Source organism: Artemia sp. Qi Xiang Cuo, chromosome 17 (genome assembly GCF_049724085.1).
Source record: "Artemia sp. Qi Xiang Cuo chromosome 17, ASM4972408v1, whole genome shotgun sequence".
NCBI lineage: Eukaryota > Metazoa > Arthropoda > Branchiopoda > Anostraca > Artemiidae > Artemia > Artemia sp. Qi Xiang Cuo.
The window spans coordinates 58,668,822-58,696,817 of NC_142810.1; the positions used below are offsets into that span (position 1 = coordinate 58,668,822).

The following is a 27,996-nucleotide window of genomic DNA, read 5'->3' on the forward strand; positions in this document are numbered from 1 at the left end:
GATAATGTTTGTGTCAGGATTAAAAATTGATGAAAAAATTTCTCCAACATACAAATAGCAACCCATATTATGGATTTTTATAAACAAAAAACTAAAAAGATTTAAAATATTATTTTTTCCACGAAAAAAACTATGTCAATAAAAAACGAACAGAAATTAATTACAAAACTTTTTCCATAAAACAAGTTTTTCAAAGAAAAGTAAAGAGCTCCATTAAGCCAAAAATGAGAAAAAATAAAGTCAAGTAATCTTCTAACGGTAAAACTACCACAAATCATTATCAATAAACATATGAAACCCAAAACAAACAGAAGTTTACAATAAAAAACGAGCAGAAATTAACATAAGTAGAATTTTTTTTATCAAAACTTTAAGGAATAAATGTCAGTATATGTCAATTAAACAGACAATCCACGGTCTTTTTTTTCAGTAAAGCGCAAAGTATGTTCATGGCTTGAGAAGGCTTAAGGGTTATCAGCCCTACTGATGTTAATTTTTGCTTTCTTTGAGTTTGAGTTGGCTATTTATTGCGATCTCTGTTCGTTCAGAGTTTTATTTATTTATTGATAGTGATTTGTGGTAGTTTTACGTTTGGAAGATTATTTGACTTTATTTCTGCTCATTCTTGGCTTAATGGAGCTCTTTACTTTTCTTTGAAAAACTTGATTCGTGGAATCTTTTTTAAATTAGTAGAAATAAAAAGCTGCACATGTACCCTACACCTTTTTAAATCTCACTTTTAAAGGTCACTAGCAAGGATGGCTTTATACTAATTAAGGATATGGCTGTTTTAGGGTGTATGTTTAACTTGTGTATGTTTAAATTATTACTTACCTTTAAATATGGAAGACCAGCAGAGCATTGGTAAAAGTATCTGCACTCATTTGGATCTGAAAAAAGTCCATCAGGGGTAGGACAATCAAAGCAGTGAAAAAAATGTTCTGCTGTCATCTTGTCAAGTGGTCCGATTCCTTCACACACAGCTCCTCCAATGAATTTTCTTAGAGCCTCATCAGTTGCAAGCCAGTTAATTGAACAGTCACAAATGAGGTCTGGTGCGTCCCAGCGGGTCCAATTGATATAGTAGCTATAACCAGTCTTATCAATCAATCTTTTATTCCAATTTTCAAAAATCGGCTCAAAAACAGTTTTATTAATACGTCTTATTTTGTGTCCACCCAAATCTATTTTAACTACCTCATATGTATCATCTACAAAAAATGGTTCAAATTCTTCAAGTGGCACTGCTTCAAAATATGCAAATATGTTTTCACTTCCACTTGACAAAAAATGACTTGGCACAACTTTTAAACGTGAATTGTTTCTAAAAGTAATATACGATGAACCCAACCAAACTGATGCAACCATATATGGAGGAATTTGTTCAATTCCTGTATTTTCAATGACGAACTCTGACGTTGTGTTGGCCTTGACGGGATTTATAGTCTTAAGATTCGGCATATTTCTTATATATATGAACCTTAGTCGGTGAGTTTGGGGTAGACTGTATTCCAAAGTTATACGCTCCATTACTCCTCCGTCTAATGAAACTTCCCTAAATTCACACCCTTTGAACTGGTCTTCATTGAGTGCAACAAGTTTATTGCTTTTTATGTGCAGAATTGGCAAAAAATTGGCAAAAATATTTGAAGAGTTACAGTCAATAACCTGTGGATGTATTGTATGCAAGTTTTCTGCAGTGATGTTGACACGGTTGAAGCCAGGTTGACCCAGAGAATTAGTTTTCAGTTCCGTCAAGAAAGGAGATGAGATATAGAGGTTGGTAGGCTGACTTTTAAATTGATCAATACAAGCTGTTACGTCTTCACTTGATTTTGCCTAAAATAAAAATTCAATGGTTGAAATAACAATTCAAAATAAGCTTTAAGTGTATTATGAAAATTAGTATTTCGATTGGGATATCAAAATTATATGATAAAAGGCTAGCACTCATATGTGATAAAAGTAATTATATGACAAAAGTAATCTTTAGCACTCTTATGTGAGAACTATATTGTATAAACTATTACTTCAGCTTTTTTTCATTTGTAGCTGAAATCATTGAATAAAAGCATAAAATGGACTCCAAAACTTCATGGGAAAAAATTGTTTGATCTTCAAGAAGCTATCAGTTCTCCTTTGGCTCTATGCGTAAGACCGATACCCCCCCCCCCCCCCCCGACTTTTTTTCTTCCTCGACGTAAGTATTTTACTATCTTGTAACATACAAAAATACCCTGAGAGATAATATTGGATATTCGGTAAAAATACTTAATATTCAATTCTCAAAAGTCTTAAGCGGCTGTCTGTAACCTGCAGAGACACAACCTGCTGCCGCAGATTCTTATATCCCTGATTCTCAAGTTGAACTTCTCTGAAATGTTTAACCTTTTAACATGTTTAATCTTTTAAACATATAAATTTTTTTTAACTAAATTATAGTTAAAATTTATTTTTTTATCTTAAAGAAAGTATTCTGGAGATCTGTTGAAAATATGCAATGATCATTAGTTTACTTGGAATGTAAGTAAAACACAAAAATGAGATTTGCTATTAAACTACACAAAAGTAAGCTTTCCTCATACCTGTTCTTAACTTCTTTCTTTTTTACCTTTGATCTCGTTGGTGGAAAAATAAAAAGATACTGTAGCAACAATCCAGTACTATCAATTTATTTGAGGTTTATGACAATCCATATTTAAAAGTTATACTAAATAGATCGTTGATAATTTCTTACACCCCCCACTACCTTGCCATTCATTCAATTTAAAAATGAAAATATAGAGAGATAAACCACTATAATATTTTGTTTTAAGCAATTATTACCCTCTCCCTTCCTTCCCTCTCCCTCCCTTCCTTGTTAAATTTTGAACTAGAAATCTGTTTTTACCTTTCTAACTCTTCGAAAGAAATCTAGTTTGCACGTTTCTGAATTTAGAAAAATCGGATCGCACATTTCTGACCTAGCAAAATCACATTCATCTACCTCTGACCTTTGAATGAATACTGTTCATGTTGCACTGACTTTTAAAAATAATTCTGCTACATTTAGGTCTGTTTCCTTAATGTCAACTGTCATTGTAAAAAAAAACTTACATGAATGTCGATAACAAAAAGGCGTTATTTTTTTGTGAAAAAAAAACCTTTTCTGTTATCTCAAAAACTAAAAACAATAAAATGTCGTAAAAATGGAAAAATCATAACAAAATAGTGCAACAGGACATTATTAATAGAAAAATGTCATTTGCAATATTATATATAATTATTATCATTAAGCAATTTTCGGTATTTAGAATCCTTCCCATAAAATAATTCATCATGTTTTCCTCTTGACATGTCAGTTATTTTCTTCTTTTACCTTGTAACCACAATATTATTTTATTTGGGGTATTCATATTTTTTTTGCGTTTCTTTCATCGGGTTCATTGCGAATTTAGTCATTGCCATTACTGTGTTCAATGGCTATATCTGTTAGTACTCCATCAACAGCACTATTAACCTTCACAGGTGCTTTGTTTTCCCTATTCATCTCAACATTCGTTAGAGATATTATCTGTCAATGCTCTTTTATTTTACTTGCAATTTTATTGTCTACTACTTTTTTTTTAAATAGGTAGAAGTTTTGATAGCCATATAAAATATGACACAGGACTTTACTGCGGCAGAACACCTGTTTTTTGATTAGCTTTCGTTCAAATGATAAGGCCAAAAAGATGGCAACATAATTTATCGATTGATAAATTACCATAGCCATAAGCAAGAACCCTTGTCATAAACTATTAGTCTTAGGCTTCTAGTATCTTTGAAAGTGTTGCTCTTTCTCTGAAAGTGTTGCTCTTGCATAACTACCATTACAACGCTTGAATTGTTTTGGCGCTTCATAGAAATTTAACCTTTCACTTTCATGACAATTTAAAGAATGATCTTGACAATGTTAAACTCAACTTAAGCATACCCAAAAGCAGTTTCATGTTATTTTATTTTTTTTAAAAATATACCCCCTATCAATAATTACCTTTGCGTACCAAATTTTAATACTGTTAAACTGCTTGGTGTGCAGTTGGACAATGACCTTAAATGGAACTCCCACATTTCCCATTTATTTAAGTCAGGTTGTTTTCTCCTTAAATCTTTCTCTCTTCTCAAACGTTTTTCCATATCAATCCAAAACCTTAAAGTAATTTAATGTCTTATATAAGGCCCTGTCTGGAATATGCTGGTCCTGTCTGGCACCCTGGGTTGACCCAAGACCAATGTTCTAAAATTGAAAGTATTCAAAAAGAGCAATAAAAATTATTCTGGGGACGGCCTATACTACATACGATGAAGGTTTGGCTAGACTTGAACTTATTACATTGGAATCATGACGTAACATCCTTACCATGAACTTTGGTCTCAAGTGCCTTAGTTCTGACTATCATCGACGTTTTTTCCCTTACTTTAAAGAAAATCCCCCAACCCTTCCTAATGCAAGACTCAATGCTCTTAGAGCTCCAATTACGCAATTGGACCTGTATCCCCAAATGTTGACCATGAGGTACAAAAACTCTTTTGTCCCCTATTTTGTTTCCCATTTTAATAATTGATATAACTTTTATTTTATGTTTATCCCCTGACATCTGTTTTATTATTGATTCAATTTTTTGTTTTATGTTTATCCCATAACATTTGTTTTGTTACGGTAATTCTGACGTGCTTATGCTAGCTTTTGTGCTATTTTAGCCAATCAATCATATTCTATTCTATATGGCATCTTTGTCAATATTAATACTAATATTCATGCATATATTAGGGAAATCTTAAATTATTAGACTCACGAATATTAAATCTTATGACCTTCTCTCAAGGTAAAATAAATCTGTTACACAACTAAAAATTGAGTCAAGCACCAGTTTATTGACCCAAACATATTGCATGGATGCATAGGGTCATAAACTACTAGTTTTTGGCTGGCATTACCTTTGAGCACTAACTTTTCTGGAAATTTAGCTCATGCATCACTACCATTATAAAAGCTTGAATTGTTTTATGTGCTTCAAAGAAATTTAATCTCTCAATTTCATAGCAATGCAAAAATACATTGCAAATGTTGTCTCCATTAGTGCTTGTTTCATAGTTCAGATAATTGCTTTGGGACTATGAAGCCAAAGACTCATACAATAATCTAAGGCTGTAGAGTCCTGTTTTATGTTATGATCAATCATTCTTCTGCTGATGATTCGCTTCTGCACTGAAAACCTTTTAAACTAGTTTAGAGAAGTTATTTAGATTCAACCTTTTTTCCAAAGTAACAAGATTTGTATGATTTTTGGTCTGACCACTTCGTCTTTAATAAGTAATCTATTTGAAAAATGGGAGGGGGAAGGGGGCAAGAAAAGCTGGGGATCGGGGAGAGTTTAATAGGGGCACAGAAGGATGGGGGTCAGAGGATATTTTTTCAGACACCAGTCACTATAAAGATACACGGTATCAAAAATTGCAAACTTGGCACCTTGTACTTAGTACCCAACAGACTGCCCTGGGCGTGACGTTGCTAGGGGGCCTCCACTAAAGTATAACCAAATTAATGGCTGTGGAGGTATTTTCCGTTTTTTTTCACGGGATACATTTTCCGGGGAGAGGGGAAAACGCCTACCCCCCATAGTATTTAAACAAAGTAGCGGAACAAAAACATAATAACTAACTTTATATAATAAATTTTTGAATGTCGCAACTCAGCGTCCAGAAGCTTTAATTAACAGGGACAAAATTGAATTAAGTAAAATTAAACACAACATTTAAAGAAATACAATTAACAAGATGTGAGTTTCATCCATTCGTTTTTCCTTTTGTTTTTTCTTTCAAATAGTTTTCTCCTGTGTATTATTTCTCTCTAAACATCTCCCTTTTACCCGTTATTTCCTGCCCTATAGCTATTACAAATGGTTAAATGACCCTTTGGCCGCAGACTTCCCGGCTGACATTGCAAAAATAGATAGAAAACTGAACCCCTGTTTTTTTCCAGTAGACGGTGAAAACCTCATTAAATGACACGACTCAATAAAGGATTTTGCCTTCCCCTGCATCAAAATGCCTGTGACTTGGTATTCATCAAGCATGTACAATGGAGATTTGGTCAGAAAGGATATGCATTGGATTCAATCCAAACAAACTAATTGTACATTTAAACTCCAAGAAATCCATTCTTCACCATATCAGAGGCAACGCTATAGCGTGCCTATATTAAAGGCCATACGGCCGCAATGTTTTATCATTTATTTTTTTTACCAGAGGCACTTCATATGAAAGGGGTCGCCATAAAAACTTCAGAAGGGGCTGATTCGATTGAAAATTGAGAGTTCTAGTGCCCTTCTTAAGAGTTAAAAGTGATTGGAAGCCAAGTAACAACCCTTCCACACCCACCATTTCCCCAAACACATCCAATCAAAATTTTGAGATAGCAATTTTGTTCTACGTAGTTGATTTCCAGATAGAAAGTATGTTTTTAGGAGGACACGCCCCCCCCCCCCTGCCCTCAGGGCAAGGGTTGTAAGTTACGCCCTGGGGGCATATAAGGTTTTTATAGAAAGCTTTGTCGTAGAAACTTCAAAAACGGCTCATTCGATTGGAAATTCAACCAGGCTAGTTCCCTTTTTAATATTCAAAAGTGATTGGGGGGAAACTACCCCCCTCCCCTCTCACACCCACATTTTCCCCAAACACATCAAATCAAAATTTTAAAATTTTGTTATTTAAAAACAGTTGAACATACAATTTTGTTAAACATAGTTGAAAACTCTGGAAATTAGGTCTTTGAGGATGACAACCCCCCACAGCCCTCAGGGCAAGGGTTGTAAGTTATGGCCTGGGGGCATATAAGGTTCTTATAGAAAGCGTTGTCGTAGAAAATTCACAGACGGCTCATTCGATTGGAAATTTTAATGGCTAATGAACTTTTTAATAGTCGAAAGTGATTGAAGGGCAACTAGCATCCCTTTCATGCCCACCATTTCCCCAAACAAATCCAATCAAAATTTTGAGACAACCATTTTTTTCAATGTAGTTGAAAGTTCTTGAAAATATATCTTTGAGAAGGACAATCCCCTCATAGTCTTCAGGGCAAGGAATATAAGTTATGCCCTTTAAACTTATATGGTTCTTGCGGAAGGAATACTCGTATAAACTTCAGAGAGGGCTCATTTGATTGGAAACTGAAAGTTGTTGTTCACTTTTTAAGCATTAAAAGGTATCAGAGGGTAGCGAGAAACCCCTCCTGGCCTTTTTCCAAAAACAAACCTCCAGGGCCCAGGGGCAGGAGGTGTAAGTTATGCCCTGGGGCATATATGGCTCTTATGGAATGGATTCTCGTATAAACTTCAAAGAGGGCTCATTTTGATTGGAAATTTAAAGTTGCAGTTAAAATATTAAGAGTCAAAAGAGATTGGAGGGCACCAAGCCTCCCCCCTCCATGCCTTTTTTCTTCAAACCCATCCGATAAGAACTTTGTTGTAGTCATTTTTTAAAAATAGTTCAAAGACTATATAACGAAAACTTCGGGGTCGACACAGCCCCTCATGACCTGAGGGCAGGCGTTATAAGTTTTGCCCTGGGGGAATGTGTGGTTGTTTTGAAAGGTATGCTCGTAAATATTTCAGAGAGGGCTCATTTAATTGGAAATTGAGAGTCAAAAGAGATTGGAGGGGAACAACCCCCCCTGCTTTCGCCCCTTTTTCCCAAAAGGCATTCGATAAAAATTTAAGATAGCTATTAAGTTAAGTGTTGTTCAAAACTACTACTAATAATAACAACTCACCGCAGCGCCAAGCCGCCTGAGGCCAACACAGCTACGCACGCTCCTCCTCCACCCCAATCTATTCAAAGCCTCTCTTTTTACACCCGCCCACGAAGTTCCCATTTCCTTTAAATCTTTCTTCATGACTTCCTCGCACCCCAGACGGGGACGACCTGGTTTCCGTTTAGCCCTAGATAGTTGGCCGAAAAGAACAATCTTCGGCAATCTGTCATCCTTCATCCGCACAACGTGACCTAACCACCTGAACCTTTCTTTCATTATAGCCCTAGAGAGCGGTATTAAACTTCTGTTGTTCAAAAGTCATATAACAAAAACTTAACTTATGCCCTGGGACATATATGGTTCTTATGAGAGGGAAGCTCGTACAAACTTCAGAGATGGCTCATTTGATTCGAAATTGAAAGTTCTAGATCACTTTTTAATAGTCAAAAGAGATTCGAGGGCAACTAGCCCCCCCACCTTATTTTTCTAAACCCCTCCTGTTTATTTTGAGATAGAAATTTTGTTAAAAATAGTTCAAAGGTGAGATAAGAAAAACTCCGGTGTCGATATAACCCCCCAGGGCCCTGGGGAGGCGTTCTAAGTTATGCTCTAAAGGCGTGTATAGTTCTTACGAAAGTGATGCTTGTATAAACATCATAGATATATAATTCCGATACTGTACACTTAAAAACACCTCTGGTTTTGTTCATGTTAGGGATAAAATCATGCGAGTTTACAATCAACGTCTCTATCACTCCCTATCAATCCTTAGTCCTCTTGAAGTTCATCGTGGCAGCAATGACAATACACTTAACATTTTTCACAAACAATATTGCAATGAAAGTGGAATAAAAACTAAATTCTCTGCGGGTGATGGGGTTCGAGTCAAGTACACGAACAATATTTTTGACAAGGGGAATTACTTATAATTCACTGGGCTTTTTTAAAGTGGCAAAAGTCCAAGAAACTAAACCCGTGACCTATAGATAACGATATAGCAAAGATGATGAGAATTTTTTTTTTTGGGGGGGGGGAGGGATGATCTTACGACAATAAACTGTGAAATTTTAGAGACAGTTTCTTTTATCAAATTGAAAATGTATTAGAAACTTGAATGCAGGGAGGTGAGAAACAGTTGTTGGTTCGCTGGCTTGGGTTTAACTCTGAGTTTGATTCTTGGATATTTGCTGAAGACGTGCAGAACAATGTCAAGCCCTAAAAGTTTGTTTTTGACATTTATGTTTAATTTTTCTGATCCCTTCTACGATGATTTGAATACAATAAGTATTTTTTTTTACAAAACTTTCTCCCACCATTAAGTTTGCGGGTAGATTATATTTTAGGGTTGTTCTTGTCGATTGTATCATCAAGAATAAATTTGATTTTCTAAGAAAGGGGACGGTATAAGAGATTAAAGTAAGACCCTTTGATTTGCCATTCCCCCGCAAAGAATGGATGACCCTTTGCCACCATAACCCACAAGAAAATACAACAATATACATGAACCGTGTCAAATTGTCAACAAAAAAGTGTCGAGTCGAAAATAGTGTGGTTTCACGTTCAACTATTTAACAGAACAGAGGTTAATTTATATTTCCAAGGCAATTGAGAATGAAAGAGTTTTACTCAATGATGAATTACGCAAGGCCCTTGCTCTAAGAAATACATTGTATCAGCTGCAACAAATTTCGCTGCGTAAAAGACAGGGGATCTGGGAAAAATATTACAATACAAGACAGGGGTTCTGGGAAACATATTACACTACAAGACAGGGGCTCTGAGAAAAATATTACACTACAAGACAGGGGGTCGGGGAAAAATATTACACTACAAGACAGGGGCTCTGGGGAAAACATTACACTACAAGACAGGGGTTCTGGGAAAAATATTAAACTACAAGACAGGGGCTCTGGGAAAAATATTACACTACAAGTCAGGGGCTCTGGGAAAAATATTAAGCAGAGTTTTGAGGAAAATATTAGATCTTCAGGTTGCAATTCTCCAGGGATAACAGGATTGGCCAGGAGCCCCCAGAATGAGGGACATGAATTATCAAAGCTGTTCATATTTTTAGCCACGGAAAAACCATACGTATTATTTAGTTTTAAGAATAGGGGGAGGCTGAAAATAGATTAAAATCACCTTGGTTTTGATTAGTTGCATTTTTGGTGTACTCTTATGTATTATTGAATTTACAGAAAATTCCATAATTATCTAAGAGTTTACTCTTAAAGGGTCATGCGTACCGCCAGGTAATTCAAAAGGTACTAGGTGCATTTAATTTTTCTACTAGTTTATAATACCTCTTAAATACCTGAGGAATCGAGTTAGAGTTTCGTGGTAATACTAGGTAAATGAAATAATTTAAGTACATTCTAAGTTTGAAGAGATGTGAAGACTCGTATAACGCATGAGTTCTTTCGATTAAGTTTTACTTCAAACCTATTTTTGATTAAATTTGGAAATATTTAGTTTTCTGTTGCTTGATCTGTTGGCAAGGGATTTTAATATTTATGTGACCTATATTTACAAAAGTAAGATTGTTCTTTAATTTAGGGGAAAGTTTAAAATTGCTTAGATAGTATTCGTAATTTTTTCTATTTGCTTAATTTATAGCTTTATTTGCAATAAAACGTAATTAACCATTAATTGGTTTCCAGCAGAAATTGGAAACCATCGGCTGAGAGTTATTTGTTTTAGTGTAATTATTGCAGGAAAAATTTATGCATAAGAACTATATTCATTCAAGGAATTTGAAACTATAGAAAGGAAGTCAATACAGGAAAAAAGTACGGCATTTTGCTAATATAATCTAAGGAAACTGTCTAACGCTACCTGTAGTATAGAGTCGAAAGCTTTCAATGTGTTTTTTTTTTCTCCACAGCTACTTCTTATGGAAAAATTAGCAGTAGAAACTTTTCAGAAGGCTCATTTAATTCTTAATCGAAGGTCTTGAACTTTCTTTAAGACTAAAATGTGAGGGGAGGGGGTAGGAGGAGGATATGTTTTTTGGGGACCACTTTTGAACTCCAGGAAGTTTTCTGACCTACATCATCTGACCATTTACATCACTTGGTCAAACCTTAGGTCTTAGGAGGTGGAGGGGTGTTAACTATACTCCTGTTTGCTGTAGCTTGTGTACGTTCAAAGTTTGACTTGATTCTTTATTACAATTTCTGGCAACTTGAGGTAATTTGTTTATTGATAGGAATTTACGTCCATATCAAGTTTGAATTATTATATGACTTTGTTTGTAGTCAATTTACATTTTACACGGATATTAGTTTTTTTCTACAGTTTATTATGATTTTTTTCGTAATAATCAATCCAAAATAAGGACAAACACAAATATACCAATTAAGCCGAACTCAAATATGATAAAATCATCACAAATAAGACTGAAGTTTCTGTATTGGGACTAGATGACGCATTATTTGGTTCAATCCACATTGTGATATTTTCCAAATAAGGTTGGGCTTGTATACTTGTTATTTGAACTTTGAAAAGTTTTCCGAAGTTTTCCAAAGAAAAATCAACCTTTTATTGGTCTCTTTTTAGGCTTCACTTTTGGAAAATTCATACCTAAGTCCGTTTTAAGTACCAGTGGCGTAATTACGTCATAATCCTGGGGGGGCCTAAGTTGGAGCAATTTTCCCAAATCAAGTGAAAATGACCGTAAAAACGGAAAAGTAAGCTATTTGGAGCCTTGAAAGTATTATATAGTATTATAAAAGTACTATAAAGGTAAACATATACTAAAGAAAACTGATCCGTTTCTGTTGATGCTTAAATTATGCAGGCATATCTTAGTTTTAACAAGGTTTTTGAAGAAACAAAATTTCAGCTGGGGGGCAAAAGAAAGCCTGGGAGGAACCGTGGTCTGCGAGGTTCAGTTGCCCCTCCCCCCATACTCCATAGCAAATTATGCCCCTGAGTACCACATATCATTAAGTTTCTTTTAACATAAGTACTTCGAGTTGTAAGGTTTAAATTCTTCAAAATGATCTAGCTTTCTGGAGTTCCCTTACCTATTACTTAAAAATTTCCAACCAATGTGACGCTAGAGATTCTCACTTTTTCTCTTATACAATGGGTCTGTAAACAATTGTCAATTGAAATTATTATTGATCCTTGTCTTAGAGCTTAGAGGCTCTGGGCTCATTTTAAGCCAGGTGAATCATTAAACGAAGATATATTCCAAAGTGTTTATGCAATTGAATGGTTGAGAGGAGGAAGGGAATGGAAAAGACATGGGGGGGGGGTCAGTGATTTCGCGTATTTATAGTACTTCAGAATTTAATTTGTAAATTCTGCATAAATAACTCAACAAAGAAGTTTTAGAATGAATCTTATCTTCAAAATAGAGCTTGGAACAAACAGATATATTCATTGTATTAAAGACTTTAGTAGTAATCAAGGTACTATTTTGCATGCGCCCCTGTACCAGACAGGTTTCTGGTGGGTATAGTCTGGTTTGGTGGGTATAATCTGGTTTAGTGGGTACAGTCTGGTTTGGTAGGTATAGTCTGGTTTGATGGGTATAGTCTGGTTTGGTTCAAAGAGAGTGAGTATCCTCTCACATGGCCCTATACTTCTACGACTTTATGTTCCTTTCTGTGTTATTCTGGACCTTGTATACACCTTTTCAAAGAGAGTGAGTATCCTCTCACATTGCGTTATACTATGTTCCATCTTGTACTGGTTAGGGCATTGCATAACATGTTATGAAGGACAAGTTTTTCTGACAAAATTTACATAGTCCAGATTTCTAGTTCATGGTATACATGTCTTTTAGGTTAAATCCATGTTAGAAAACCAGCGCGTCTTGTTTAGCTGTTAATATATATCAATTATTTTTTGTATATATTCAGCTTTCAGATTAGGATTTTCTACAGTTTGAATAGTTCTTTCAATCTATCAGTATCGATATTTTTGCAATCATTTACATAGATATGGAATATTCTAAGCGACTTCTGGTGAGTAAAGTTTTCTCATTATTATAATAAAAAGAAATTGTCTCGCCATTAAGTTAAGGAAGAATTTCCTTCCTTGCACTTTTTTTTTCACCGTGTTCTTACCTCTTTTAAAAAGCTTCCTTCTTTAAAATATTAAACGGTCCATGTATTTCAATTTTAGTAAATATTTAAAAAAAGAGAGGCATGTTCACTTTGATTTTGGCTCGTTGTATATGAAAAATTAAAATAGAATTTGCATATTAGTTTCGGCAGATAATAAAGGTTGCCTCCCTGCTCAATATCTTGCTCTTTACACTAAAGTTTGAATTTCGTTTCAATCCCAAAGTTTGGTTAAGATATCTGTTTTGAAAAATGCTAAAAAAAAAACGTATAAGGTGAGATATAGGCTACAGGGTGAATTCCTTATATAATTAATAATTTTTAGTTTAGGGTATGTCCAGGAATCTTTTTCTTCCTTTTTTTCCGTGATTTTAAGTATTTCGTAATTTAGGTATATAACTTTTAAAAGTTTTGCATATAATTGTTAACTTTTTTTTGTGTTTCGATACTATGGAAATGAAGGTCCAATGCCCTCTGTTAATATTTTGAATAAGTAAGAATTGAGCCAGCTAATTAAATTTTGTCATTTTTTTTATTACAAATTTTGAGGGTTTAGTACCATGATATTCGTAATTTAGGTATATAAGTTTTTTTTTAAAAAAACTTTGCATATATAAAAAAAAGATATATATATAATTGTCAACTTTTCATGTTTGATACTATGGAATTGAAGGCCTAATGCCCTCCCTTAATATTCTGTCTCTTTTGAAAATGCTAAAAAAAAAAAATTATTTTTAAATATTTCTAAAGTGCTAAGACATATGGTGATACAAACACCGGAATAAAATTTAGAGAGCAATTTATATGTGAAAGAGGTTTTATTACTAAATTTTGTTTTCTTTTTCAAGAATGTTGAGGTGGATTCATGCAATTGCCCTCCCTCCGAAAAGAGACCAAGATGGGATGATATTACATCAATGCAACCTGCAAGACCATCAGTCATCAGATTTGCTAGTTTCAATGCACGTTCGTTGGACCAGCCAGGAGTCTCTATGCAACCTGACCAGAAATTTGAGTCAGCCTCATCTGATCAAGATGGAGGGAACACTCCTCTTCACGCCTTGCCAGGGACTTCAGATGTACAAGTGCAGCCAGAATTTGTAAGTGTATATAATTTTTTTTTCTTTTCCGTATTTTTCAAAAATAAGACAGATTTTCTCAAGCGCATAACTTTTGATGAGTAAAACTTAAATTTGTTTTCTAAACTATTCTATAATAATCCTATTTCATTTTCTTTCATTAACCAAATTAGCAATATATAAAAGAGTGGTTATAACACACAGAAGTAGCAAATAACTTATCATAGATTTATAAAACTTTACCTGTAATTAAGCAAGATGTTCTAATGCAAAAAAAATCCATTATTTCTTTAAACAACCATTCTTAAACTGAGATATGTTTTTGCCTTTAGCTTTTTGCGTATCCAGTTGTTATCAAATGTCCCATCAGGAAAGGTATAAATTTGAATGTTAATCGCTCGCTCGCTACAAAGTGGGGTTTCAAATAACCGGATGTTTTTATCTTAGACGAAGAGAGATATTAACACAGAAAAAATCGCATAAATTGTTTCCATAGCGCATTTCTATCTGACGCTGTTTTCGCAGCACGTTATAGACTAATTGAGTATAAGCTAAGGGGTTAGAAACGCAATTTCAACCTGTAAGAATATTTCAGCGTGTGTGTGTGTGTGTGTGTGTGTATGTGTGTGTGCGTGTGTCTGTGTGTGTGTGTGTGCATGCATGTGCGCATGTGTATGTGTGTTATTAACAAAATTTGTAATTTATTATGCATTGTTTTGTAAATAATGCTATAAGCAAAAATTTATAACTTATTATGCATTTGTTTTATAAATTCGAATCCAATTAAGAAAAAAAAGAAAAGTGTGTTATAATTGTGATAAAACTTTCATCAAAAAAAAAAACTTAATCCATTCATTTTCTAGTTTCAGGGGGAAGCTGTGAAAACTTCTGCCTTCCCTGGTCTGGGACTTCAAAGTATCATGGGTAATTGTCCCCTCTCGCCGGATGATGTTCGTGAAGGTAAGTTATTTGATATCCCCCCGGATTTTCAATTTACAGCTGAAGAAATGGACCGTCTTATGCACATGGTTGGGCCTCATTCTTCCGAGGATACTTTTAATAATAACTTTACCATTAGTAAATCGAGTCCTGTACAAATAGGTGCAGGACATGAAAATAGTGCTAAGTTCTCGGAATGGCGTTAATTTTATTTGTTAGAATGTGCTTTAAGTCACCTACAATCATATCGGGTTGATTTTAACCCCCCCCCCCCCGAGGAAAACGCGGGCATTATTTTAACTGACCCTGTGAATGTTCTCCATAGCTGCATCGACAGAATTTGAGCAAAAATTTAGATTCAGATTCAGAAATGGGGGGGTCAAGGGGTAGTTAAAGCATCGGTGAATCAAAAAGTTTATTTAAAAAAGAGGACATCCAGGGATATTTTTTATTGTCATTTTTCAACCGACAGCCAGACTTTTTACCCAGGTATCAACGAATTTGAGGATAACTTTTTCAGCTGGGTAAATAAATTGATATCAACTTTGGACACTTTAATGAGAGGGGGAGTGGGTCCACCATTTTATACATTGAACACATGGATCTGAATCTCAGTAGATTTAAAAAAAAAACTTTATTTTAAGGGGAGGGTGGGGTAACAGAATAAAATGCCACCCAGATTTGTCGGCTACAGGAGGGGTTCAAGGTTTCAAATTTGACACGGGGCTGCAATGTTTTAAGTATGCATTTTTAGCAGCAGCCCATAACACATTAAAAAAAGAACCGTCAATTAAAAATCTCGACGGACTTGCAGTTATTGGCGTAAAAAATTTTCCTAAAGTAAATTTTGACTGTTTAGAGAGAAAGTATCCAGTGTCCTTTAAAGAAATAAGAATATTTGAAAAAGCAACTGAAAATCTTGGGGTGGGGGTGGTTGTTCTCCAGTATGACACCGAATTTGTAGGTGAGGAAAAAAACACAAATAAAAAAGGAATTTTGTATTCAGTGAGGACACCGTCGGTGGAAAATGTTAAAAAATTGGGATTTGACTGTTTACAAACATCCCAAAGATGTAAATTCCTATGGTCATTTTTCCCCCGCCAAGAAGGTAAATCGGGTCTTATCTCAAGGTACAAACAAAGGAGAATGTCTCTATTGTCCCATGTGCCTTTCCCCCTTTCGAAATGAACAAATATTCTCAGATCACATGAACCATTGCAAAAATCATGGGAATCAAAGAATTGAAATGCCGGCAGAAGGCAAAGATACTTTAAAATTTGAAAATTTCCAAAATTCCCTGCTACATGTTGATAAAGTGTCTTTGGATTGTGAAACAAGACTGGTTGAGGTATCAGACCCATCAAGGCCAAATATAGTCAAGGAACAAAAACTAGTTGCATGTTCTTACGCACATGCTTGTCGCGATTCCAACAATAAAATGCAATAGGAAGAGGTTTTTTTGGCTATGGATGAGGAAGGCAGCATGGAAAAGTTATTGGTATCTTTAATAAAAACAGCAAACAAGGCAATTTCAGGATTGCGTCACATCAACTACCCAATGACATTGTCAGATAAATAGCAACTGGCGTTGAAAAAGGGGACAATTTGCTGGGTATGTAGGAATGTCCTTGCCCCAAAAGACGTCGTTCAGGACCATAATCACCTTATTGACCCAAATTCAACGTAAAAAAGTAACCTTCGGGGATGGGCTCACAATTCATGTAATTTAAAAATTAAGCAACAACTTTTTCTTCCGGTTTTTATGCATAATGCTAACTAAGATCTAAAGTATGTGCTACCAGCATTGGCACATCTTCAAAGAAATGGAACAATAGATGATGCATGGGTGATAGACAGCTTTAACTTCAAAATCATACCTAAATCATCGGAAAAGTTGCTTGTTTTGGAATTTATGTGAAAATTTTTTGAGGCCGACATTGAGTATAAGAATAAAATTCACTTTTTAGATTCCTAAAGTTTTTTACCTAAATCATTGAGCGAATTAATTCAAGTGCAAAAGAACGAGGACGGTAGCAATGCTTTCCCCCTTATAAAGCAACAATTTCTAATTGATTTACAGGATTTGTTAACGGTCAAAGGCATATACACTTATGATTATTGTTGTTCTATGTCAACATTTGCCGTGGACACTGATCCGTCAATATAATCGCTTTACGACAGTCTTCACGATCGTAGTTGCAGCCCCGATGAACACAGTTTTACTAAGAAAGTTTGGGTAGAGGGAGGGTGTAAAAATGGGTTTGACTACTGCAAGCTGTATTTGTCGAGTGACGTGTTAACTCTGTTAGACATTATGTGTAAAAATACAGATAATATCTTTGAGGAGTTTAATCTTGATTTGGGCTATTATTTTTCATCTCCTCATCTAGTGATGGACCTCATCCTAAAAATTAGTGGGGAAAAAATTGGAATAATCACAGACATTGATCAGCATCTGTTCATAGAAAGATCAATGAGGGGGGGTTTTGTTTTTCACGGGGATCGTATCTTGGAGACTGATCCAACAGGAAGAAAGACGGGGACAAAATCGAATGCAGTTTTCCTCGATACGAATTCTCTCTACCCCTCGGCCATGTCCCATTATGCACTACCTTGCGGTGACTATAAATGGCTCAATGACCCTCAAGCTCCCCATTTCCCCAACATTAACAGTGTTGAGGAGAATGGCCCGGTTGGATGGTTTTTTGAAATTGATGGAGAGATACCAGTCGAGCTTCACGATTCAGTAAAGGATTTTGTTTTCCAATGTATCAATAGACCTGTGACAAAGGACTCTTTGAGCCCACGCAATATGCGTCTAGTTGAGGTGGCCGGATTTCATTGAAAACCTTCAAAATAAAAACTTTTTATTGATATTCTGCCAAAAAAAACATAGTTGTACATCATGTAGGTTTAAAATGGATGTGCAACAATGGTTTCGACGTCACAAAGGTTAACCGAGCGCTTGAGTTTAGCCAAAAACCCTATTTGAAAGTATTAGTTGACACTTTTGTCTGCAAACGTTCTGAAGCGCAGACGAAAGCTGAAAAAGAAATTTATAAACTCATTTTGAATTCGGCTTTCGGCAAAATTTGTGAGAGTGTTCGCAATAGGAATCGTTGTGACGTCTTCACCGATCCCGAACAATGTGCTCGAATTATTGCCGATCCAAATTACACTTCCTTCACAATCATTGGCCCGGACATGGTACTTTGGAACAGGAAAAAAAGACGCATTGTCTTGAATAAAAATATTGCTAAAGGCAGTGCGATCTAGGAGATCTCAAAAAAGCTCATGTTGGAATTTTACTACAATGTGGCTAGGATACAGTGGCCGGAAAAGGGGCAAGTAGAGGTCTGTTACGGGGACACGGATTCTCTACTGTTAAAAGTAAAAACCCCAAATCTAATTGATGATTTGGCGCACGGTGAAATTATCAGCTCACGAATGGACTACACTAATTGGGGTGGTCTTTATCCTGAGCTAGCGAAACGTCGGGCACCAAATCAGCTTTTATTTTTTAAATCAGAAACAGGAAGCGACTTGATTTCCCGTGGTATGTTTGTAGGTCCGAAGGTGTACTTTATACAGACACACGACGAGGAAATCAAGAAACGTTGCAAAGGAGTACCCACGCGCTATGTGGATAAGAATTTTGACATGGACATTTATAGGAATTGTATTGTTCAAAATACAATTCCACGAGCCAAATTGCTGGCAATTCGTCCTCTCAAATACAAGAACTTTACTGTAAATGTAGAAAAAATTGCCATGAGTACCATTTCCAACAAGGTCTATGTTTGTCAAGATGGTGTGACTACCCTCCCCCTTGGACACTATTTAACTTCAGACCGGGCCGAATGTGTTACCCATAGGGAAAGTCTCGGTTTAAATAAAGTCCTGTAAATTATTTCCTAAAATTTTGGGGGGGGGGGGGGCTCACAGCCTTTGGGGGGCCTTGCGGCCCGGGAGGGGGGGGGGCGGCCGCCAGTGGGGGGCGCACTGCCACTATCAAAGGTATCCTTTTTGACTTAGAGCAGATTTTTTTTGTAAATGTTTCATTCAAAAAAAGTGATATTTTTTCAAGTGCTCTAATTTAATGTTGTATTTTTTTCTCTATAAATAAACAAACAAAAGTATTCAAGTGTTTTTTCTCTGTGCCTATTTAAATGTTGTATTTTTTATTATAAATAAATTTAAAAAAAGTGTATTTTTTCATGTTTAATGTGCTTTTTTAAGTATTGTTACTTTTTTATGTATATAATAAAAGAAAATATGATTCTTTATTCGTCTTCTTCTTCTTCTTGAAGAACAGAGTAGTAGTAGTAGGGAAACTATTTAGTCATTAGACGATCAGGATCTACAGTTAATTGTTCAGGTGAACTGTTGAAGGGAACATACATCAATTTAAAACACCATTCAGATTATTTCTGTGTGGGCCTTCAATGTCGGTAAAAACAACACTCTTAACTAAAATAATTAAAAATTGCGATAAAAAGTTTGTGGAAAAGCCGAAAAAAATATACAATTGCAATAGTATTTGGTAGGAGTCATACGATAAAATAAAAGCAATTGCTGCCACCATCATGGGATTGGTGCAGATACAGTTCATACTGGGACTTGATGTTTTCAGCATTATTGAACCAAACTCTTGGCTGATCATTGAAGATATGGCTGAATCTATTGAACTTTGGCCCAGCAAATGCTACAATTGTTCACTGTTCGCTCTCATCATGAACAGATTTCCGTTACTCTGGTTCTACACAATCTCTTTCATCAGAGCAAATGTATGCGAACACTTGCTTTGAACTGCACCTACTATATCATCTACAAAGTTGTTCGTGATTCTAGCTCGCTAATAACACTCAGTAAACAAATCTATCCAGGTGCCCCTAAATTTCTGCTCTCAGCACAAAATCAGGCAACTAATAAACCACACGGCTATATCCTGTTGGATCTTAATCAAAATACACCCGAGGATCTGTGTGTAGTGAAAGATATTTTTGACAGTGAAATTACAGTATATCTCACCGTGAACACTAAACAGACCTATTAATTGCTCTCATGACACTGAAGAAACTACATGAAAATAGACATTTGTTTTCAGTTCTAAGCACTTCAAAACCTCAGCTTAGAAAAGCAATGCTCAAACATGGTATTGACAATGACTAAATTAATCCAATATCTGAACTTTGTTTGCACTTTATCGAAGTCATTGTTTAGTTTCCATAGGAAGCTCATTAACTGGCAAAGCGAAATTTATTTAGCTGGCGTACTGGGTCTTCAAAGACGAATGGTAATACTTTTAAAAGGAAACGACTTTTTCAGGCGGGTAGTATCTTTTTAACACTTTTACTGCCAATATTTGCAGGAATTTTAAACGGTTTTCTCTAGAGAATTGCTAAAACTTATAAATTGACTAAAATTAATTTATCTTTCTAACCCGTCGAAAACTTTCAGGACAATCTGAGTAAATTCATTGACAATGAAAATATTGAAGATGATAAAAACTGCCTTTACGTCAAGATGAACATCGCCGGGTGGACAAACATAAGTTATTTCGGTTAAGGTTAACGGCTGGTGTTCCTGATTACAAAAAATAATAACCTTCTCAGGAGTCTGCTGCTGCTGGAACAATCTTGACGACGTAGGATTTAGTTAAGTCATTAATTTAAATCGTAAATATAATGAATATAACATATCGTGAACATATTAAGCGACTCTTAATTCGTATTAAGGACAGCGATGCAATTCAAGCTGAAAGCAATGGGAAAAGGAATATAAATCAGAAAAAGAGATATAATATACTTGATATAATCTACAACATGGTTACAAATCGTAAAGGACTATAATCATTTAACACTCATATATATAACTTTTTAAATACGTTAAACTTCCCCAAAAGTCTTATTGGCAATAGAAATATTCAAAAAAAAATAAATGAACGTGCATCATCATCAACATTGACACCATTAAAATATGAACTTGAAGGAGAAGATTTTAAATATGTTTTAGATCATGCTACCACCACACTGGTAGCTGGGAAAAAGCGAAAACATAGCAAGTCAACTTCACCACCACCACCAGCAGCCAGTATACAAAAGGGTAGTAGACATTGCACATTTTGTTTACGTTCAAAATAGCTGAACTTCTGAAAGGTGCTTATGAAAATATTGGTGTGGCGGGGAGTTTAAGTTCCCCCACCACTCTTTCCAAAATCATGGGTGTTTACACTAAAAGTGTACAAGACTATCTACAGAATGAATCAAGTTATACTCTGCATAGAAATCATAGACTTCGGACCAATCAATATCGAAAAACTAAAGCCTTTTACCCATTGCATATAATTCAAGCAGATCTCCTGACTCTAGATGAGCTTCAAAGACGTCACAATACACCGTACAAGTAGATTCTACATGCAATCAGTGTTTTTAGTCGCTTTGCATATGCAATTCCATTGCCATCAAAGAGAGGTGTTGAAGTTGCTCAGGCCATTGAAAGTATTCTCGAACAGGATTCATATAAAAAAATTCAAACGGATCGCTGTAGTGAATTTGTTAATCCCCATGTTGCAAAAGTACTAGAGAAATATAATTCACTGCTCTATCATAATCACAGTCCTATAAAGGCTGCATTGGCCGAACGATTGATAAGAACTATTCGACTTTTAATTTCAAGATATTGTACATTGAAAAATACATCGAATTTTATTCATGATCTAGATAAAATCATGTTGATTTATAATCAACGACCTCATCGATCATCGTCCAACTCTACGCCAATGGAATTTCATCATTCTGATCATGATACAATTGACACCTTTCTTAAACAATATTCCAATGAATCAATTGTCAAGAAGAAAAATCAATTCAATGTTGGTGATACTGTTAGAATTAATAGAACAACTAATGTTTTTGAAAAGGGGAATTACTTGTGGTCCACTGAACTTTTTAAAGTGGCAAAAATCCTAGACACTAAACCCATAACTTACCGCTTGCGTGATACTAAAGATGAAAAGATTATCGGCGGCTTTTATGACTATGAGCTGCAAAAAGTTAAAAATGCTAGTGAAATCTATCAAATTGAAAAGATATTAAAGACACGTACTCGCAGGGGTAAGAAACAGTTACTTGTTCGGTGGCTAGGATACAACTCTGATTTTGATTCTTAGATCGGTGTTGAAGATATTGACAATGCCCCATAATTTCTATGTAACTTTCATGTCCAGCGTTTCCGATCCTCTCTACAATGACTTGAATATGACAAGTGATTTTTGGACAAAACTATCCCCCGCCATCAAATTTGACGGTGCGTTTGAAGTGGCTCTTGTCGACTGTATTCTCAAAAATACCTTTGACATCCTGAGAAAGGATCGTGAATATGAAATAAAAATTAGACCCCATGATTGGCCACTCATTAGCAATCAACATGATGATTGGCTGCTCGTTAACGATCGAGAAAAAATTGAAAAGATCAATTCATTTGAATATCCATATTTTTTATTACCCTACGAGGAGCTCACCTGTAGGAATGATTTATGTCGTACTATCAATAAAAGAATTTCTGCTCGTAAAAAAGGAGCTTTTAATTTCAACTATTCAAAGGAGGAGGGCAATATCTACATTAGTTCCCCTATTGCCAATGAAAAGGTTATTCTCAATGATAACCTAAAGGATGTTCTTGGCCTTAAGGTCAATATAATCAATGGTAGAAGTGCTGGAAACACTAATTTCATTTTTGCTGACTACCCACCTGCCTTCTCCATGGACACTTGTATATTTTTCTATCCTTCAGTTGTGGAAACATCTCGGGTTGGTAATTCAAATGTTCTCCTCCTACGAGTTCTTGAACGAAAAACCAATCAAGAACATATTCATCACTACAATATAAAGCATCTTCAGTATATTCCCGTAAACACTTCCTATTTGGAACTCTGTCAGTTAACACTAAGAACTGAATTAGGTGATCCTCTAGCAATAACAAAAGGCTTAGCAGTGATTACATGTCATTTTCGACCTATTGTAGGCGACAGCACAATCACCTAAAATGAACAATAGAAGAATTCCATTTGTCCACCCCGATATTGATTGTTATCTTGGTGCTTTGAGTCCACGTCAAATAGGCAATGGATTGGACTACTAGAAGGGTCGTACTACAATGTCTGGCTATGGTCTTGGTAGCTGGTTTGCTAGGCTATTTCGTTCAGCACTACCCCTTGCCAGAAAATATCTTGTACCTGCTGCATCAAATTTTGCTGCCTCCACACTACAGGACTGGGGGTCGGGCAAGTATTTCAAGGAGAGTGTTAAGGAAAATATTAGATCTTCAGCAAGAGCCGTTGGTGAACAATTAAAATCTCGACAAATTGGGGAGGGATTGAAAAGGATGCGTTCGCGTCATTAACTCATCAGTCTCCACCCAGGCAGGAAGCAAAGGACATCAACAAGCACTTTGAGAAATAAAACAACGAAGATCAATAAGCAGAAAAAGAAAAAGATTGTTATATCAAAGAAGGATTTCTTCTCTTAAGATGACTTATCTCCCCCACAAGGAATCATATCAATCAATCAGTTCCTCATTGAATCTATTCACTGCTGAAAATGTTGATGTCAGTGTCAAGTATGGGTACTATGAACAGTTTATCCCCTAACATCCCCTCTCGGAGAATACACAATTTCAAATATTTTCCAATGAAGACTATTTCATTGATTTGGCGTCAACATTTATTGACTTAAATGTTGTGGTGAAGAAAACGTCAGATAATACAACTCCAAATGCCGGCGATGGTCTCTCCTATGAAAACTCTATTCTACACAACCTATTCAAACAAATTAATGTATTTATTAATGGTACTTTGGTGAGCACTAGCAATAATTTATCAAACTATGCAAGCTATATACAATTTATGATGATGACACCAAAGGCTTACAAGGAGTTGAGAGGACAATCATTAGGCTATGAATATCGGTCAGGTGTTGATACTGACGGTGAAATGACTACTGCAGTGACCCAGGAGTAACATCTAGTTGGAAAATTAAATCATGAGATATTCAATATATCCCAATGGCTACCCCCCAATGTTAAGATTGACATAAAGTTACAGATGGCCCCATCAAATTTCATTTTGAGAAAAACACTTCCTGCAGCACCCGATGCAAATGTCATTATCACATCGGCAATTCTCCATGTCCGAAAACAACAGGTTATGAGCTCTATTGTATTGGCAGTGGAAAAGCTAAGAGCCAATGGCAACAACATTAAACTTCTTGTCCCCCATACAATCACCAATCAACGTCACATTGCCACTGGCTCTCGTAGCTATACCGATTCATCATTTATCAATGGAGAAATCCCATCAAAACTGGCTTTGGCCCTTGTGAAGAGTAGCAGTGCCGTTGGATCCTGGACAGAATCGCCCATGATTTTAATTTTTTCGGTCTATCTAGCCTTGTGTGCAAAGTGAATGGTATTCCACTGTACACTCTATCATTTGACAAAAAATCCTATAGAACTCTGTATGAGTTGACCATGCAATCCCTAGATCATGACTCTCAACTATTTGAAAATGGAATAACCGATTCAATGTTTTCAAAAAATCATGGGGTTATTGTTTTGGACTTGTCAGGCACACAGGATATGAGTATAGTACGAACAGGGAATGTACGTTTAGAGTGTACATTTGCCAATTCTCTGACTGAGAGTATCACGCTAATATCACTGAGTAAATTTGAAACCTATTGGGAAATCAAACCCGACGGCAGTATTCTACTAGACCTACCACCATAAACACAAACCAAATAATCAGTATATTTAGTATGGATCCGTACATGTCCCAGTACAAGTCCTATTGCATACCTTCGGACTTCATTGAATAAATTCCAAAGTGTTAACAATACCCTAATGATTGTTAATAGCAGTTCATCGACTTTGAAGACTGGTGATTGGCTATGCATCTTTCAAACTGCCAAGAATATTGAATTTTTTGATCCTCTTGGCCTATTGTATAAATTCTATCCTCCATACATTAGCAAATTTATTGAAAGCAGTGGGAAAAGCATTATTTAAAATCAACGAAGAGTACAGGATTTAACGACTAAGACATGTGGCTTTCATGCACTACTCTTTTTCATGTTCAGATGCCGTGGGTACACCTACAAGCAGTTTCTCAACATCTATGTAGACTTACCTCGATTGAACGACTTTCTAGCGGAGAATATAATTACAAGTGTATTTAATATTGATTTTAGTGCCCTAAGAATAAAATGTTCTAAAGATGTATGTGAAATAATTTATTAATAAAAAAAATTATATACATGATAAAAGGACTTTTCTATTCTTTAGATCTCATCCACTACTAGGTATTTGTCGATAACAATTAGTGCAGGTAGATTATCTGAATTCACAGTGTACTGATCCTGATGTACTGCAATGCCAGGGTCACATTTTCTACAGTAGAGCGTGACTTCACTCTTGTCATATCTTTTTGTATAGTCAACGATACTATTCTCATTAATTCTATAGAATTCACATGTTTCAATTTGTTTATTTCAAGCAATTTCATAAACAGTGTCCTCAAATGTCGAATCACATTCTGTCACAGCCAAATAAAAATTAGTGGGCTTATAATCATAGCACCCATTGTCTTCACAACAATGACGTAGAAACCATATTCTTTTGCTGTTCCAACAGTTAAATTGCTGACCCGGTTCCTCCTCCCAAAACAATCTAAAACCACAACGATACCAATCTCGTAGCAATAAACTATAATCACGGTTAGGATTCTTTCCAATCATACCGGGATATGTACTCTCCCACTGCTTCAATTTATCATGATGACAATTGGAGCTTAGGTGTCCTCTAGGATGAGAGTCACACACCTCTTCAAGACAGGAATTACAACCTTTAATTTGTACAGCATATCTTCTTTGCAATTTACACGGGTTGCATAATCTACACTTTTTATCATACTCATCAATCATTGTGCAATTCTCACATGATGACCAGCTGCCCAGTGAGTACATACATAACGGACATGTATGGAACATTTTGTCATGTGTTGACACTCTCACTGCCACAATGAAACTGAGCTAGCAACAACAAAAATTGTCTGAGATAGAGAGAGAGAGAGAGAGGAGTAAACCATCCTTGAGCACCATCTTTCTTATGAAAAAAGTCCTAAATTTCTAAACTAATGTTTAAAAGCATATCCACAGTATCATTTTGCCGTGTCGTGATCAATATATCAATAAAATGTGTAAATGCATTTGGACCACGATGAGGAAGGTTCATACAATAGTCTAATGATGGAGAATCAGTTTTCATTATATTGACAAGCATTCCCCGAGAAAATATCTTCCTTTGAATAGACAGCTCTAGAAAATCGTCATCTAGAATCAAACGTTTTCCCATAAGAACTAGAGTCCTCATGATTCGATCTTTCTCGAATCTATCCATTTTTTTAGAGTCCTAACTCTCTCACAGCTACCTTCAGACTGACCTGAATTTTTTCTACTCTAAAAAATATACGCTAGTCTACTATAGAAAGAAAAAAATACCATTAATTTAGAAACAATTTTACTGAACATAATTACAATAATAATCACTGATGCATTTTGTTATCATCAATATATCTCGATAGGACATCTAATGCTGATCGAAGTTTATTTATATGGAGAATATTCACTTTTCCAGCAAAACATAGCTATTCTTCCTGCTTAAATTTGCTTAATGATATCACATTTCTAGCATACATAGTGTCCCATTCAAGACATAGTCTACAACCAGCGGTTATTGCCACAGCTACATTGGGTATTCGTGTGTCGCTGCTTCTGTTGTCGGCTCCATCATTAATCTCCAATAATGTAAATGCACCACTCATTTGTCTCTACTAATATCCTCTCAAATAAACTATTCTCTTTGAATTCAATTCTCTTACTAATATGAATTGTAAAGAAAACTATTCCTTTTATTCAAATCCCAATCACCAATCAAGTTATACTCACTCTCTTTGAAAAGGCGTAGAGCTTCTATAGAAACGTCTTCCTATAGCTTCTATAGAATAACGTTGAAATTGCTATATGTCCCAGCAAATAACATTGTAATTGCTATAGCTTCGCGCAAATCCAGAAGGTCATGTGAGGGAGCTCTGAATCTCTTTGAAAAGGTGTAGAGCTTCTATAGAAACGTCTTCCTATATGCATGGGGATAGTCACTCTCTTTGAAAAACCATACCAGACTATACCCATCAAACCAGACTATACCCATCAAACAAGACTATACCAACCAAACCAGACTGTACCCACCAAACCAGATTATACCCACCAAACCAGATTATACCCACCTAACCAGATTGTACCCACCAAACTAAACTATACCCACCAGAAACCTGTCTGGTACAGAGGCGCATGCAAAATAGTACCTTGATTACTACTGACTTTACACCCTAAGTCGTCGATTCTTTAACTGTTAAGACAAGCTTCCTATTTTTGCCCTAGATGCCTTAAGAACAAATATTCAAACATAAGAATTAAAGAAATTTTGAGTTTAAATATACTAAAAAGTAACTGATAGGTAAACTATCAGTAGTATAAGGGATTGGAAAATACGTGCCGCTATACACGTTTGCTAGGGAGTCCGAAGTCCCTGAGCCCGGAGGTCAAGGTCACTGGGGAAAACCCAGAAAGGTTTTTGTCAACAGAGACCTTTGGAAAACCCAATTCCTTAACTTGTTTGCTGGTTTTGGGAAAATCCAATACACTTGGGCAATAGGTATTGTGATTGGATGAAATCGGGACTTTGGGGGAAACCTATGACCTTCTGAAACGTACATATAAGGTAAATAATCATTGATAATATTATCATTAGTTTGACAATTATTAAAAGAATAAAATGTCTGAGAAAAGGAAATGTTGTGGTTCTGAAAAAGAGGTGAGTAATGCTTTATTTTTGTTTGCATTATGTTAATTAATATGGTCGGAGAGATAACTTTTATCACAAATTTGTTTTATGTTATTATTATTTAGTTATTATAATGAATAGTTATAGACTCTAGGATTACAAAATATGTCCCATGATAAATTATCCCACCCCCTTCCTTTTTTTAAATATGGTAATTTAGATTGTTGCTATT

At 35.6% G+C, this 27,996-nt stretch overlaps 1 protein-coding gene across 1 annotated transcript in view; it reads right to left on the reverse strand.

Annotated features, from left to right (window-relative positions):
• LOC148942411 (uncharacterized) overlaps positions 1–27,996 on the reverse strand; it is a 62,800-nt gene that overhangs the window by 16,232 nt on the left and 18,572 nt on the right. The window contains exon 2 of the mRNA XM_089102963.1: positions 835–1,839. Coding sequence (XP_088959089.1) covers positions 835–1,839 — 1,005 coding nt within the window. The remainder of the gene's footprint in view (positions 1–834; positions 1,840–27,996) is intronic.